The sequence below is a fragment of the Pangasianodon hypophthalmus genome, chromosome 18 (assembly GCF_027358585.1).
Source record: "Pangasianodon hypophthalmus isolate fPanHyp1 chromosome 18, fPanHyp1.pri, whole genome shotgun sequence".
NCBI classification, from domain to species: Eukaryota; Metazoa; Chordata; class Actinopteri; order Siluriformes; family Pangasiidae; genus Pangasianodon; species Pangasianodon hypophthalmus.
Window position 1 is genome coordinate 4,744,692 of NC_069727.1, and position 16,920 is coordinate 4,761,611.

Consider the following 16,920-nt stretch of genomic DNA (forward strand, 5'->3'; position numbering starts at 1 on the left):
TAATAATAATGATAATATGAAGAACAATCGCCTGTATTCATAATGCATTATAAATGGGATGTAATGTTGGGTTACAAAGCATTTTAAAAAATCTCTGTTCATAGATAACTTCCTATGAACCCTGTATTCATAACGTCAGGTTACATAATGCTTTATAATATTTGTTAATTAAAAGATTTGCTAAACCATCATGTGCCTCCTATATTCATAATGTCAGGTTATATAACACTTCATAATATCTCTTTATTAAAAAAATGTGAAAACCTTCCTACGAATCATGTATTTATAATTCATTATTAATTGGACTATAAGTATATATAGTTACATGCATAACACTTTCGTAAGTGTTACACTTTCATGTTACATTATATATTTTATTAATATATTTTAATCTATGTTAATATTAGGTGTATAATATCTGTTTATTTAATAAAATGGTAAAACCTTCTATGATTTCTGAATTCGTAATGCATTATAATGTCAGCTTATATGTTTGCCAATTCCATGGGGGTGCACAAACTTTTGCATTTAAAACCTGTAGTTAAAATCGGTAATGACCTGTCGTAAGGCTCTATTTTGTGTTATCTACTTTAATAAACATTGGAGTGGAGTACAGTTTGAGAATCCAGGGGTGTATGTTATAATGCATTATAGCCTGTGATGTGTCATAACATACTCCCCCAGATTCTCAAATTGTACTCCACTCCACTGTTTATTAAAGTAGATAACACAAAATAGAGCCTTATAACTTTTAATGACTCCTGCATTATACAAGCATTATAATGTGTTATACCATCTGTAGTATATACAATAAGCCTGTATAAGGACCCATTAGTATTAAAGTTCCATACAGAATGCTGCCATACTACAACAACCTAATGACAGGTTACATAAGCATTATAACATCTACTGTAATGTTCTAGTGCACTGTAACACAAGCTCTCTAGTATACACTACAGATGGTATAACACCTTATAATGCTTGTATAATGCAGGAGTCATTAAAAGTGTTCCAGGAATAATATGTAGTATATTGTAAGAGTAATATTATAGAATGAAATGATAATCATTTTTAGCCTTAAACTAATTAAAGGGTGTTGATTCCGATTTGATTTTGAGGAGGTGTGTAAGTCATGTAAAGATAAAAAACGTATTAGAGGATACTTCATTAAAATATAGAAAAAATCTACACACACACACACCCACACACACACACACACACACACATATATATATATATATATATATATATATATGTGTGTGTGTGTGTGTGTGTGTGTGTGTGTGTGTGTGTGTGTGTGTGGGTGTGTGTGTTTATGTGTATATATACACACGCATATATATATATATATATATATATATATATATGAATAAATAAATAAATGAGTGAACTCATGATTATTTAATAAAAGTGCATCCATCGTATCCTCTTCCTTTTCTCTTTGTTTTTGTGGCTTCACAGGGCACGCTGCAGAAGTTTGTAGACGACCTGTTTGAGACCATCTTTAGCACGGCGCACCGAGGAAGCGCCCTCCCCCTCGCCATAAAGTACATGTTCGACTTCCTGGACGAGCAAGCCGACAAGCACGGCATCCACGACCCTCATGTCCGGCACACATGGAAGAGCAACTGGTCAGAGTCCACACATGAATATCACATTCACACACATACACATGCAATAACTTCATTAAGGCACATTCAGTCCCAAACATGATCTCTCTCAAAACCACATCACTCCGTCACTGGTGCATCTGTCAGCGCAGGCGTCGCTATGACGACGTGTGAGCGGTAAATCAATAAGGTCTGGCTAGAAATTCATTTCACCCTATCAATTTATTTCGATTCCTCTAGTGTGAGAGTGTGAGGAAACATATACAGAGGAAAAAAAGAGATAGAGAATTGGGTGGATGGATGGATAGAAAAAGAAGCTGTAAGACTCATTCTTCTTTAACCTTTACCCTCCCCGAGCCGGTGATCCGTCATGCATCACTCATGGTCGCCTCACTCACAGGACCATCACGCTTTAAAACTGATGTGTGGAATGGACAGCAGAGAGGATGATCAAGTCTATTCACTCAGTTTTATGGCCCTAATTTTTCCCTGTCTCTCTTTCACTGCCTCATTGGTGAGAGTCCTAAATGCATCTAGATTAGACATTAATGGAATCATTCTTACAAAAAAAAAAAAGGCAAAATGATAAATAGTCATTTTTATTTCTTACAAACACCCATTGTGCGCATCAGCTTAACGCTACCGCTGCGTCATTGCTTTTTTATCGTGCGTTGGAGCAGGTCTGTTTACTAAGACCGATATTCCTGCCGTGCCGTGGTTTTTCGCTGACATCTAATGTCTCTCGCAGTGGGGGAGAAAAGAGCTCCATCTTTAGGTACTGCAAAACAACAGACTCAGCCTGTTTTCATCTTCAGAGTGAAATATGCTGCTGTCTTCCAGGCCATTAAAGAAAACATCTCGCCCCAAAAATGCTAACGTGACTAACAGTCAGTGCCAGCTAGTTAGTTAGCGTGCATTTGTTTCACTCAAGCTAAATGGCCATTCGTTTATAATTAATAAATGTAATATTTTCAGGGGGACTGATGAGCCTGTGGGTTAGACCGTCTCTAACCGGTTGGACATCTGCTGCAGTCGGATATCCTGCTGGCATGAAAAAGCCAAAATTATATTAAATTAGATTTAGCAATTATACTGTGTAGAGCTTAACTACAGGTGATGGGCCATTCCACCAAAATAACAGCCTATAGTACTCTCTGAATACATGAGTGCAAAAGTTTACACACCCCAATGGATTTTGAATGAGTGCACAATATACATACAGTTTGTTTTTACCATGAAATATTCTTAGGAACAGAGGTACAGTTTTTTCCATTCAGAATCCATTGAGGTGTGCAAACGTTTGCACTCATAAGTATAGTACTCTACTGGTGAGTGCAAAAGTTTGCACACCCCAATGGATTTTGAATCCATACTGTATGTATGTGCAAGATATACATACAATATGATTTTAACTCAAAATTATTTTTTAAAAAAATTGTAAAAATACATGTTCCTGGTTCCCATTCAGACTCTACTGGGGTGTGCAAACCTTTGCACTCATAAGTATATTACTCTACAGTAGAGTTGCATACCCCAGTTGATTTGGAAAGACAGGAAAATGTACCCCAGTTTTAAGAATATTTCAGAGTAAAATCAAACAAAATGTATGTGCATCTTCTACATACATCAAGCAAAATTAACAAAAAATGTCTTGAGCACGGTGCTCTGTGTCCCATCCACAATGTACTGCACCCAGTGTTCCCAGGATAGGCTCCAGATCCACAGTGACCCTGACCAGGATAAAGCGCTCACTGAAGATGAAAAATGAATGATGAAGGAACGTGTGTAGAACCTCAAGTACTAAATGTCAACGCTATAAATTACATTTCTGCAAAATGTTTTCCTCATTTTGCACTAAGGTTATGGAAACATTTGCAGGATCGCAGCCACATTGAACCAGCATAGCAGCCTCAGCAGCCCGTGGCACTGAAACGTTCAATTCTTTTGCCAAAATTCATGGGGGGTGCAAAAATTTGGATGCATCCAGCTGAGTAATAATGATAACCTCCAAGATCTCCAACTCTAGTTGGGTCTAGATTTCAGTCGAAGCTTGTACTATTCACACTGATTCCACTTTACAATTTCTATTTCACCAAAGTCTCAAATTATACCATTTCCCCAATTTGTCCTATGTGGAATAATCCAGAATTCACTTTCCAGTTCTTCTTTTATTCGGCTATGATTTTGTGACAATGTTGTAGACGTGGGTATGAGAATGCTTCTCTCTCTCTCTTTCTCCCTGCTGCACTTCACACCGCATCCACTTTACTGCAGTGTCCTTTCTTATTCCCCTCGTTCTTTTTCCCTTTTTTTTTTTTTTGTTGCCTATGACAAAAACAGCACTGCCTGGAAAATTAATGAGCACGCTGCAAACAGAGCGAACACTGACCCCCACCTCTTCCATCCCACACACACACACACACACACACACACACAGGCGCACCTACCTGGATCATTTCCATTCACTTTAGTGCAAATAGGCCGGGGAATAAAGCAAGCTTGTATATGTTTATTGCTTTAGACAGGCACAAAAGGTGCAGGGCAGCCAGCAGATACAAACAAGCCAATATGATTCACGTCAGCAAAGTGCCCTCACCCAGAAGCGCAGCCTCACCCTGAGGAACAGCAGGCCCCTGTTTCCCCTATTTAAATTCACACTCTTTTTCTTTAATTTGTTTGTTTTATTCGGCTGAGCATGCAGATATACAGAGCACCAGCTTGTTCTGCACATGTTTCTGCTGTTTCACAGTAACCAGGTGTTTATGCTAAAAATGTGATGATCATTACAAGCCCAATAGTTTAAATCTGTGTATTAAGGGTCAGTTTGTGACTTAGCTATCGAGTATATTCTTTTTCTCTAGCTAGGCTGGTCTATACCTGACGCCTGACTTTAACATTGTTCACACACTCACCTGCATAGTGGAGGATTAACAGTGACATCCACTAGATGTCACTTCAGAGCCAAAATATCCTCAAAACATCCCTGTCTGTCTGGTTTCCAATTAAACTCTAAAATGTTTACTGATTTCCTGCACATAAAAAAAAAGTATGTGATATTAAACATCCTGCGAGCTCTGTTCAAACTGTCCGTCGTCGTTGTGATTGTTGTCATGAGCTGTGTCTCAAATGGAAAACTCTGACCTTACTCTGAAAAGTGTTTACTCATCTAGTAAATCTAGAAAGCTGGTACTCAGAAAGATCAGTTTTGTAATAAGAAACTGAAATAATACAAAAACCAGTTAGTGTTAGCACGCATTAATGGTCTATTTACCCCACTATTTACTTTGCTACTGCACTGCGCAGAAGCATAGCTTTAACTTCTGAGGTCGTGCACAAGCGAGATGTGTTGAATTGACTAGAACTTTTCTATTTATCTATTAAAGTTTCTTCTCAGTATGACCCAGTCTGGCACATCAAGAGCGGTTTAGCTGATGCTGTTATTCTCTGCAATTTAAAAAGAGCACTTAAAAGCATGCTGAAAAGCTTGACTCGTCCTCCATCTTTCTGAAATTGGCCTCAAACCCTCCTGTCAGCTGCTGTGGACACAGTGAGCTTTGTCTTTATGATAATTGGTGTGTTGGCTCGCCTTCCAGCATCAGCATTAGCTTTATACCTTCAACCATAAATCAGAGGATTTCAGCTCTAGTAATAACGCTGATCTCCACTAAAAGTTGATGTATGATAATGACTGATAACGTCATGCCGGTACACAAAGCATGATTCATTTGTTTAAAAAAAACAGGCTACAACTGAGTGGCTCAGTATAACCAAGTTAAAAAAAATACACACTTACCTACTAGTTTTACTGCAGTTGCAGAATAAATTCAGAGTAGTCACTGAATAAAATGTGTATTATTTAGATAAACCAGTTGAGATCAGTACCTGAACAATATACTGGGACATTAAGAGGATAACATTAATCTAACGTTTAACATTCTCTAAATCAGTCTATTTGATTGTTTAACATTTAAAATAAAGATATAGTTATCCTTCCATTTTTCTCAAACCAGTTTAGCCAATTAAATTGAATTGAATTGAATTGAATTGTGCCCCTTTTTAATCTCATTCTGAGTCTTTAGTGAAGCCTGTTACACATTTCCTCCTCTGTAGCTTTAAAAATGCTAAAAATGTTGCCATGTAGCTTTCATGCTAACTCCAAATCTTTCCTTCCACCAAATGCTGCATGTAAATTGTTTTCACTCACCTGATCTGCAGTCTGTAACTGAGTATTTCCTGCCACCCAGTGGACATGTGGACACATAAATAAATAAATAATAAATGTTTATTCGATGATACAGAACATACTGACTCTTTAGTTAAAGGTATTAAGCTTGAGAGGTTAAATAAATGTGTCTTATTTTTGGTGGAAAATCAGCAGCATGTAAATCATACAAGACAATGAGGATGATGTAAAGTAAGAATGAGATGTGTACAAATACACACACACACAGATAGATAGATAGATAGACAGACAGACAGACAGACAGGTAGATAGATAGATAGATAGATAGATAGATATAGTAATGATAATAATGGCCAATTAATAGTAATATTAACAGTGATGATAACAATTTTGCAACACCTTCATGTGTGTGTGTGTGTGTGTGTGTGTGTGTGTGTAAAGGTCGTGTGCAATATGTTTTCAGCACTGCTAAGACAAATAGAGGAATAGTGAAAGTATCCATGTCTGATAAAGTGTGTACCTGTGTGTTTTTTTCTCCTCTCAGCCTACCTCTGAGGTTTTGGGTGAACGTGATTAAAAATCCCCAGTTTGTGTTCGACATCCATAAGAGCAGCATCACGGACGCCTGCCTTTCTGTCGTGGCGCAGACCTTCATGGACTCCTGCTCCACATCTGAGCACCGCCTGGGTAAAGACTCGCCCTCCAACAAGCTGCTGTACGCCAAGGACATCCCCAGCTACAAGAGCTGGGTGGAGAGGTGAGAGCAGACCTCAGTCAAGTGTGTGTGTGTGTGTGTGTGATTTTATTATTGACAACCTCATCTCTAGAAAACAGGTCAGTGAAAGAGATACGAGTGCGTGTTAGTGTGTTGGTGGTTTGCATTACAGCATGTTTGCACCCCATCGCCCGTATCACACTAATAGCACTCTCATATATTGACTGGGTTCATAGAATTCAAGTGCTTTAATTGCTATAAAGCTGTGGATTCGTGGTAAGCTCAGAGACTGTATGTAATAAACTACAGTGCAGCGTGTGGGAGCCTCTGGGAAATTTCTATGATTGATGACCAGCACATTTCGACCTAAATGAAAAAAAGTATGTAGATATTTAGCATTGTGCTGGCCCGAATACACACAGCTTCCTGGTGTTATGTCTGTTTAATAAAAGATGGCGAGTCGGCTGGCAAGGTGCCGTGAAAAGTTGTGTAAAAGACTGCCGTGGGAAATTTTTTCCCCACTTGTTTTAGGATGTAAAAGAAAGAGAAGGAGGGGATTTGAAAAGGTACACGATCTCATTGCATGCAGGTGCCAAAGAAGAAGAAAAAGAGCTTTCCAGGAAGAAATGTACATCAGTGGTTGCTAAATTGCTTTTTAAATTATTAATGCAGTTCTTTGTTTATTTATATATGCAGTGAATAAAGTCGGGAAGTATGAGGAAAGGCAATAAATATGCAAACATTTATTTATTTATTTGGCTGATATTAACCGAAATGAGGGCCATGTCTCACATACATTTCACAGAAAGGCTTGTAGCTATAATTGCATCCATGGCAGATAAATTGCTGCTTTGATTGCTTTCGTATGGAGCGAGTGTTTCGCTGCCGCTGCACTGATCTCGCCTCTGGCACAAATAACACGAGTGCGGCTCCAACCGATGGACGGTGACAGCAGCAATCAGCTCAGGAACTTTTACCACACACATTCAAAGAATGCTTTATAGTTATTCTGTGTTTTTTAGTCAGAATTATTGGCACCCTTGATAAAAAAATGAAGTGAAAAGGAATATACTAAATGTATAACACACAAAAAGTGAAATTTAGATCTTCAGCATACAGAGGCATTGTGTGTACATTTTTATAGTAAAACCAATTTTCTTTCAAACATAAATAGCTTTTAAGAGTGATTTTAAAATTATTGGCACCCTACAATGAATTTAATACTTAGAAATGCCTGACCAACACTGAACCTGTCCCTGTAATACAAACATGTGTCAAAGGTGTCAAACATTATAAAAAGGCTTGATAAAAGTTCTAATCAAACCCACCAAATGAATTTACAATCTGTGTTCTAAATTAAATTCATCTCTCAAAAGAGAGCTAGTCTCTGCTATTCCACTAGGGGGCAAACTAGAGCAATAATCTCAGGGCTGTGGACCTTTTTCACACTCCCGTGTTTTTTTCCTAACGCGGAAGCATACCTCGGGTGAGATAGTGAACAACGAGACCAAATACAGCTCGCAATCACTATAGCGTCCCTAAAATTCACAAATAATTAAAGTGAAGATCCGTACTTGAGCTTTCACTTATTTCCCACCATTGTGCTTGTGAGAAAGAAACGGCTTTGTGATATTCACAGGGACGGGGATGAGCATTTTAAGCACCAACATGTACAACTGTAGCCAGCATTTTAAAGAATCTGACTACTCAAAAACCCACTTGACATAAACGCCTCAAACATGGGACTGTAGGAAATGTTATAAAATAAAATTAAAAAATGGACAATTTGATTTCTTGGTAATTAATTGTCTGATTATCTGTTTTGTAGATGATATACTGTATGTTTTACATCCAACAAATATATCCAACAAATATTTCTGTATCATTTTGGTGTACTATCTTTTTGGAAGAGCAATCCATGACTAGGTCTTAACCTCCTGGCAGAGGCAACCAAGTTTCAGCATCAATCTTAACAAAGTCTCTGCGCCACCAGCCACAAAACAGCACTAATGATCCATCACCAGATTGTACAGCATGTTCTTTTCATATAATGGTGCCCTTTTTCACATGTCGATGGTGTTGATGGCCAGACAGTTCGATTTTACTCTCATTTGACCACAGATAGTTCCACCTGTAGTTCAGATGAGGCTTTTATGAGCTGCATTTCGTAAATTTTTCTCAAGTACAGCTGAAAAGTGGTGGCTAATAGTTGATTTGAAACTTGACACACCCAAGAATCAACCTGGGGCTAAGATGAGACGCAATCCATCACGAAAGAAGCTTTTTGTAATCGTGATCTTTTTTTTGTTTTTGCATACCTCCCCATCTTCCTGTTTTTCATTTTCTGTGTTTAATTTGTACCATGGACTGGCATTACATTCGGAGTGTATTCCCGTCTCATGCCTAGTGTTCCCGGGACAGGCTAACCGGAAGATGAATGAATGAATGAATTTATTAGTTCGTGTTCATGAAGGGTGCCAATAATTTTGAAGTTGACATTATGTAGTATCTTCTATAGATGGAGAATGGAGGGTCTTGTCTCTGCTCTCTCTCTCTCTCTCTCTCTCTCTCTGTCTGATTCTCATGTTGAACACTCTCTTGGATTGGGCTGATGAAAGCCCCATGGTGCACTGCAGCATACGCCTGACACTCAAAGTGGTCACAGGGATCCAGCGTGCTGTGAATTAGAAACACACACACACACACACACACACACACACAAAGTTGAGGTGTCCACGAGTTGGCTCAGAATGGGAATTAAAAATGTAAATGACCTGCCGTAATTAAAGAGTTGACAGTGACACTGCAGCTGCTGCTGACAGTGACGGATTGCTTCGAGCTTCGAGCCTCCTGAACACAGAAGGTTGTGTGTGTATCTGTGTGTGTGTGTGTGTGTGTGTGTGTGTGTGTTTACATGCATGCTTGCATTAAGCACTCTTTAGGTATTCCTGGCATTCCGTAGCCTTTTTTCCGATGCTTCTAAAACAGCTTTTGAAGGACAGCGACTTATTAACAGTCACCACCATTCCCTGGCTACTGAAGCTGTGCAGTCACTGAAAGTAAATATAAGATTCCTGAAGACGAGATAGCCGTCAATCAAAGTGTCCACGCTTCCCTGTAACACTGTGAGCCTAAAGGACAATGAAAAGAAGAGAAGAAGTGGATTGTTGCTTTTACTTCACACAAGTCGCTCTGTCCTCAGATGCCTAATCAATCTGTATATTGGTGTGTGTGTGTGTGTGTTCTTTCAGATACTACTCGGACATCAGTAAGATGCCTGCCATCAGCGACCAGGATATGAACGCTTACCTGGCTGAGCAATCCCGTATGCACATGAACGAGTTCAACACCATGAGCTCCCTCAGTGAGATCTACTCATACGTGGGAAAATATGCAGAGGAGGTACGTGACTTACTTCAACAGCTTATGTAACAGTGTTCAAATTAGTATTCAAATTCAAATTCATCAGTGTTTATCAGTGTGTTTGCACTTCTGAGCTGTTGCAGGCCACCTAGACCTAAAACTCCTACTTACAATATGCTCCAACTTACTGTTTACTTATTAGAACCGGAAATAATATACACAAACACAACTCAGCCTAGAGGAGGCTGTTCACTGAAAGTCAGTGACTGGGTAAGGAGCGCATTAGTCAGAGAAGCAACTACGTGGTCAGGAGTAACTCTGAAGAAGATGGAGAGATCCACTGCTCGGTTAGGAGACAACCATAATGTAGCATGCATAATCCATAAAGAGTGGAGAGCCATATGAAATCCTGTTTAGGTTTTGCCAAAAGACATGTTGGAGAAACAGAGATAAAGGTTCTCTTGTCTGATGAGACCAAAACTTGAACTTTTTGGCTTTGCGTTTGGTGGAAATTACGTTTGGTGGAAACCCAACACTGCTCATCAGCCTGAGAACAACATCCATACAGTGAAGCATGGTGGTGATAGCATCGTGTTGAGTGTTACCACTGGCTGCTTGGGTGTATCTCTTTACCCGGTTACTAACGTTTGATGGATGGCCTCGCAGTTGTGCTATGGCCGTAACATTTTTTTTTAATAATAGATTTGGGCAGATCTGACTAGCGAAGCAACAGCATGGGTTGTTAAAACAAAAAACACAGGACATTTAAATATATTTGCTTACTCTCTGCTTCAAGTACAAAACAGGTGTGGCTCAGAGGCTCTACTTTAAACACTGTACTTTAAATTGATGTGTCTTATTTACAACCCTTAAATGAATCAATAATGGTTAAGCGGTAAAAGATAACCGTTGTCACCATTCAGTCATGTTAGTCGCTCATCCAGACCTTTGTAAGCAAGGAATTTTATGTAGCTGACCTACATAAATTTTAGTTTAAGAGAATTACGAGTTAATTCTATGCTGGGGTTAAATAGCAAGCTGTTCATTGTGGATCACATTTTCAGCGAAATCCCTCAAATCCCCAGTGATTAATTGGCTCCTACTTGTGTCCAGCTGGACGTAAATGAACACCGTAGGTGTTAATACAGCACTTTAGGTGCTAATCCAACACTGGGGAGTTTGCTGTGTGGTTCAGTTGGAACTGTCACAGCTAGTGTATAGTTACAAAAAAATACAAGAATTTAGAGAACAAAATTATATACAGAGAGCTGTATTTTTCTATACTGATGTCATTTAGGGGAAAATTTGGCATGTAGGGTTTTTTTCGTCGTGTGGGTGATATGGACTCTGATCTTCCGGCAGATTGTGTGCGCGCTGGAGGAGGACGATGGTGCCAGGAAACAGAGACTGGCCTTCAAGCTGGAACAGGTGGTCGCCTTCATGAGCCTGGAGAGCTGAGGACCACGTTTCCCAGAGCGCACTGGGACCGCCGTCAGAAAACTAGGGAAAAAAAAAAAACCGAGCCGTGCCTGAGCACCTGTACATCTTCTGTTTTCTCGCAAACTTCCTATCAACCAAGCAACCAAGATTCCGTATCACATTAAAGCTCTGCTTCCTAGATGACTAGAAACGGGCCAAGGAGCTGGAGACTGCTACGTTACCCATGATGCAACAGGGAGGGAGGGAGGGTTGGGTCTCTGAATGTGCTGCCTGTGAAATCCTCTCTCCTTCCCCTGGGAAAATGTTAAAAAAAAAAAAATAATGTTACGTTTATGTTGCCTTTAAAAATATAGCTGTTAAGCAAAGTGTTTCACATCCACAACGTTGGTGTTCTCATCTTCTCGACTAGGGTTGTGTGTGACACTACGATAGAGTCTAAATGTAGTACCAAAACACAGAAAGAACACACTTTTGGTACATTATCTGACCAGAAAAACTTGAAGTTCATTGAGTTTACAAGACAGAAAAAGAAAAAAAGACACACTGGGAACATTCAAAATGGAGTTCTTGGCACGTCTGGGACGCTGACTGTCTGTGGCACATTACCAAACTGGACCTTAAGTTACGGAAACGAGCGCAAGAAAAAAATATTACAGGTTTGATCACCTCTGATGAAAGCACACACACACTCACACACACACACACACACCTTAGTCCAGCTGTGAGGGCTTCCTCTGGGCTTTTTTTTGGGTGAGGTTTAAGGATCACCATCCTCTAAAACAAGCACATATTCTGTAGCTGCCTCAGATTCATAACCTCTACTAGAATTAGTCGCTGATACGGGGATTGTTGTGTTGTGTGTAAGAAATGAGTCGTTCACTGCCACAGAGTTTGCAGTTACACAAATTACATGAGGAATGAAAAAAACCAAAGGAGATGATGTGATGAAGTGATGAAGGTGCCCATTTTTTTAAGTGGCAGAAACCCAGACACGCAACCAAAGGTCTATCTGCTATCTGATCCTCGGACAAAAAAAACGTCCTCGTTGGTAAGACTTTGTTTGTACACGTGAGGAAGCCTGTGTAACGTGGACACTTCTTTGGCAGCATCCTCAGCTGGGGAAATCTTTAAAAAAAAACAAAAAGAAGTCCCCGAACAGCAACCTGTGACAGAGACTCTGAAACGATGGACAAAAAAAAGTGATACAGACACCTCTGAAGCACCGTTCTGTCCTTCAGCCTCTGACCTTTGACCTTTCTTTTGCCTTGACAGAGTGCTCCATGTGGTGATTTGAGACCAATGTGTGGAGATCCACCTTTGGGTACTTTATCGGCTTTTTTTAAGCGCATGTACTTCAATTTAAACTTGATTAAAAATGAAAAAAAAAAAACAACGGAACCTTAGAGAAAAATAAGCCTTGCTAAAATGATGATGTGGATGTGTTCTTTTCTTTCTTTTGCTTGGAAGAACAAGACAGGGAGATGAAAAAAAAAAAAAAATTAAAAAGCGACCATCTAAAGCCACAACTTCTGTTAAGGTGGAACCTTTATCCGACTCAGCCGGTCATCCTCATGTTTTCGTGAAAGTGTTAAATAAACAGTTATAATACTGCTAATAAGATCATACCGTAATCGAGTATAGTATATTATACCCTTTGCATGTTGACCTATTTGGATGTTATGAAATGAAACTGCCTTGCAATCGAAGCTATTTATCTGATACTACTAGGAATTTCTGACTTTTAAGAAGAATCGTTTTGTTTAGATGATCAACAGTTAGACGTCACGTCAGCAATCATCTGTCATGAAGAAACGTCACAGTCCCTCAGGTAGATTATTTAGCCGTTAGCCGTTATCGTCCATGTTCACGTTGAACAGCTGCACAATACACATTACTATTACTGCTGCACCATGAAAAACATGCAAATGCACCTTTCGATTTTTTTATACGCCATCCTACGTCGATTTCCTGACCAGGACTGTTTACTGACATTTTTTATCTTATTTTTTTAAGTAGCTATTTTTATTTTTGTGGTGCTTCACTCTTAGAAAAAAAAAAAAAGATTTGGATGGTTGTTATGTAGTTCACAGTTCGATTCAGAAAGCTTATTGTCATTGTGTTACACACAGTGAAATTAGTTAGTTACAAAAATACTTCAAAACAAAAAGGACAATAATTACACAATAAATGTCGTTACAAGAGAACAAGAGTACAAAAACAACACAAGTGCAAAGTACAAGACATATATAAGGCAACTGTTGTACTTGTGATAAGGGTTCTTAAAAAGGTTCTCGTTTGGAACCCTTGCTGATTGTGAATAACTCTGTTGTCGGGTTCTACGCAGAACCTTTCATACAACCGAAGAATCCTTAAAGCATATAATCCTACAAGAAGCAGCCATTTTGTAATAAACAAATAAACTTACATTTTATTGGTCACAGTGTAGCTTCAACAGCTGAAACAAGTTAAACGTTTCAGAGCAATGAGTGACGTCAAGCACTTTTTTTTTTTTTTAACCTCCTGACCAATCAGGTCGCAAGAGAAAAACAAACATAAAGGACAAAGTGCTGGGGAAAAAATGACTGCTGTTAGAGAGCGAATATGAGGAGATTTGCAGACGATATATTGAATTGAAAATATTTCATCGCCAGTTTTCCAATTAAAAATAAAAACCTGTGCAGGTTTAGGACGTAAGTCACACAAGCAGCTCAAACTCTGAATCTCCAGCGAAGAAAAACAACCTCCTCATCACCAGAGTTACACCAAACTTCATTTCAGCTCCATTACTGACACTAATAAATCGAATCTAGACAGAAAGCTAGGATAGTCACGTAGCTGATGCCAGCTAGGGCTGGGAAGAGCGTTGCTATGGTTACAATTTTCATATCAGCCAAAGAAAACAGTGTGAAAACAGCTTAAAGGAACCTTAGGCCTAAAAATGTAACCTTTAATTTCAAAAAATATCATGAATATAGTCTAATTTATCTAATATTTTTCATTATAGGATTATTATAAAATAAATATGATTATTAAACCTAGGACAGTGTTACTTATTTCAAGCTTGTAATATCTCATTTTTATTGCAGATACTTGTGCTACTTTCTAGAAATAAGACACTGTCTGACAATAAAACAAGTTTGAAATATAGTGAAAATGTCTGAAAAATAAGGTTTAATAATTGTATATTTGGTTTATGGTTTATTTTAATCACATAATGAGATATTTTTTGATAAATTTGACCATACTCAAGATGTTTTTTTATGTGGTAAGATTTACCCTTTGGCGTGCTAAACCTTTTTTTTTTCTAAGAGTGTACTGGTTACAATAAAGCACCAGCTGAATGTAAATAATTTAGGTCCTGAATGACTTTGCGTAGAAATGTAGTGAGTTTTCGTTTGGTTCGTAATTCTGTTTCGTTCTTGATTTCATGCCTGTGACTGGTTTGAGCTCGAGTCTAAAACACTTTGAGCTCGAGTGTCTTGAAGAGTCACTGAAACACACAGAGGTATCAGGAGGCAGAGCTCTGACGCAGACTTTCTGATGTCCTGATGTAAAAATATCCAACAAGCAGTCCTGCTTTACATTTGACGCACTGAAAAAAACGTAAATGTGAAACTCATGAGTCACTGATTGTGAAGCTGCCTGTGCTGAAGAAGGCTTGCTGTCCAATATTCAATTGTGGATTGTTATTCTTTAGTCTAAAGCGAGAGCAGGATTCAGATCAACCGTCAATCACAGTATTTACTTGAAAAATGATCTCAAATCCGTTTAAAACAAAGCGACTGCCTCCATGATACGCCTGTGTCCTGTTTTATATCCATCTTTTACGTACTGCCACGTGTTGTTGGCTGAACCCCAGCCTTCTGTCTGTCTGTCTGTCTGTAACGGACCTGATAAAGCTTCCACCTTTAACATTTTGTAAGACTTAAAATGTCCTTCTAGCTCAGTGTTATAGCAGGTGTTTCAGAAACCCGTTAGAAAAGACTTTTACTATTTCCATATCGGATGAGAGATAACAGAATTATCCTAACAGGAAGAGGAGGAGGAGGAGGAGGAGGAGGAGGAAGAGGAGGAGAAGTGAGACGGGCGGAAAGGCGAGCTTCTCTAACTTTGTTATAATTAATTGTATACCTGTGTATGTAAATATAATGCATTCCTATTTTGCAGTCAAGGACAAAATACTATTTGTAAAATAGAATAAACTTTATTATGAAAAATGTGCCTTTGTTTAAGTGTGATTTCGTATCCGCAAGCTTTAGCATGCCGAAATTGAAATGAAATAATGTGCAGAATATCAGATAGTATGTCCAGATATAACGTCATCCTCGTACACTCTGAGAAACGACGTTTCCACCCTTATGAAAAACATTTACAGTTTATTATGTAAGGAATAAAACACTTTAGGAGGTGGTGTAACGGAAAAATAATCAACAATCATATCCTAAAGTGTTTTATATCCTGTATACAATATACACTCAGAACATTTTATCTAGCATTCTCAGTCATATTTTGAAAAAAAAAAATGTTTTTTTAATCCCCTCTACACAAATTACTATGATTTAATATGAGAAATCATTCCAGACTGGTCTCCGTCATGTGACTGGGGCAGAACTAAGTACTCTGAATATTAGTGAGTGAATTGTTAATAATGAATTATTGTCACCTTTCAAGAGAAAAATTTTAAAAAACTGGAAGATAATGATTATACAGAGTCAAGCAGGTTAAGAAATGAGTAATGATTGCACTACGAAACATCATTCTCAGAAGAGTTTGTTGTTTTGTAATCGTATTCTCTGTTCTTCTCTAAGAAAAATACACTTAACAAAATTATTTGCACCCCTGAACAGGTATTTCAAATAAATGCAAATACAGTGTCATATGTGTAAAAAAAAAAAATAATAATAATAAAAAAAAAAGTTTAGTTTCTTTACACTAGCTCTGACCAAATATGAGGGTGAAGAGTGTAAAATCCCTTTATTTCTTTTTCAAGGATGAAAGGTGCAAAATCTTCATCAGTGTGGGGGAGAAACACTGCAAAAGATGATAGCAAGAAAAAAAAAAATCTTGATAAAGGGAAAATATATAATATTTCTCATTATGAAAATATTATATAACAAATATAAGACCAGTAACCCTATTTCTAGACATATTAACTCAAGCTTAAATTGTTCTAATTGATTGGCAGATAATTTTACTTCCTTCTAGAAATGCTTGAAATGAGTAAAAATATTTAGAAATAGGCCTAATAAGCTTATATTTATTTTAAAAACAATATAATAATATATAATATAATTATTAAGTAAATCAATGAGACTGATGGTTGTTAATCTGCACAACTCAGTTAATAGATATAAAAATACGTGAGAAGTTAAAAATATAAGGACAATAATAAGATTATTTAAATGTCGGAAAGATGATGCATGGCCCGTTTTAATCCCTGCTCTTTCTCAGAGCACTACGACTCACCAAGCCTCATTGGAACTAAAATTAAAATCAGATGATCAGTGATCATATGAGACCAAAAATCAAATTTGTTTCCCCACTTTCTCCCCAGTTTGGTCACCTGCCATTTCCCACCCAGCAGCCACCTCTTCCCTATCACACGTCAC

At 38.1% G+C, this 16,920-nt stretch overlaps 1 protein-coding gene across 4 annotated transcripts in view; it reads left to right on the forward strand.

Moving 5' to 3' along the window:
* Window positions 1–15,532, forward strand: part of plxna4 (plexin A4) — a 314,198-nt gene extending 298,666 nt beyond the window's left edge. For all 4 annotated transcript variants that reach the window (XM_034313188.2, XM_053241745.1, XM_053241744.1 and 1 more), the window contains exons 29-32: window positions 1,462–1,631; window positions 6,338–6,550; window positions 9,760–9,910; window positions 11,234–15,532. In XM_034313188.2, coding sequence (XP_034169079.2) covers window positions 1,462–1,631; window positions 6,338–6,550; window positions 9,760–9,910; window positions 11,234–11,329 — 630 coding nt within the window. In that variant the 3' untranslated portion in view covers window positions 11,330–15,532. The remainder of the gene's footprint in view (window positions 1–1,461; window positions 1,632–6,337; window positions 6,551–9,759; window positions 9,911–11,233) is intronic.
* Window positions 15,533–16,920: the final 1,388 nt, after the last annotated feature.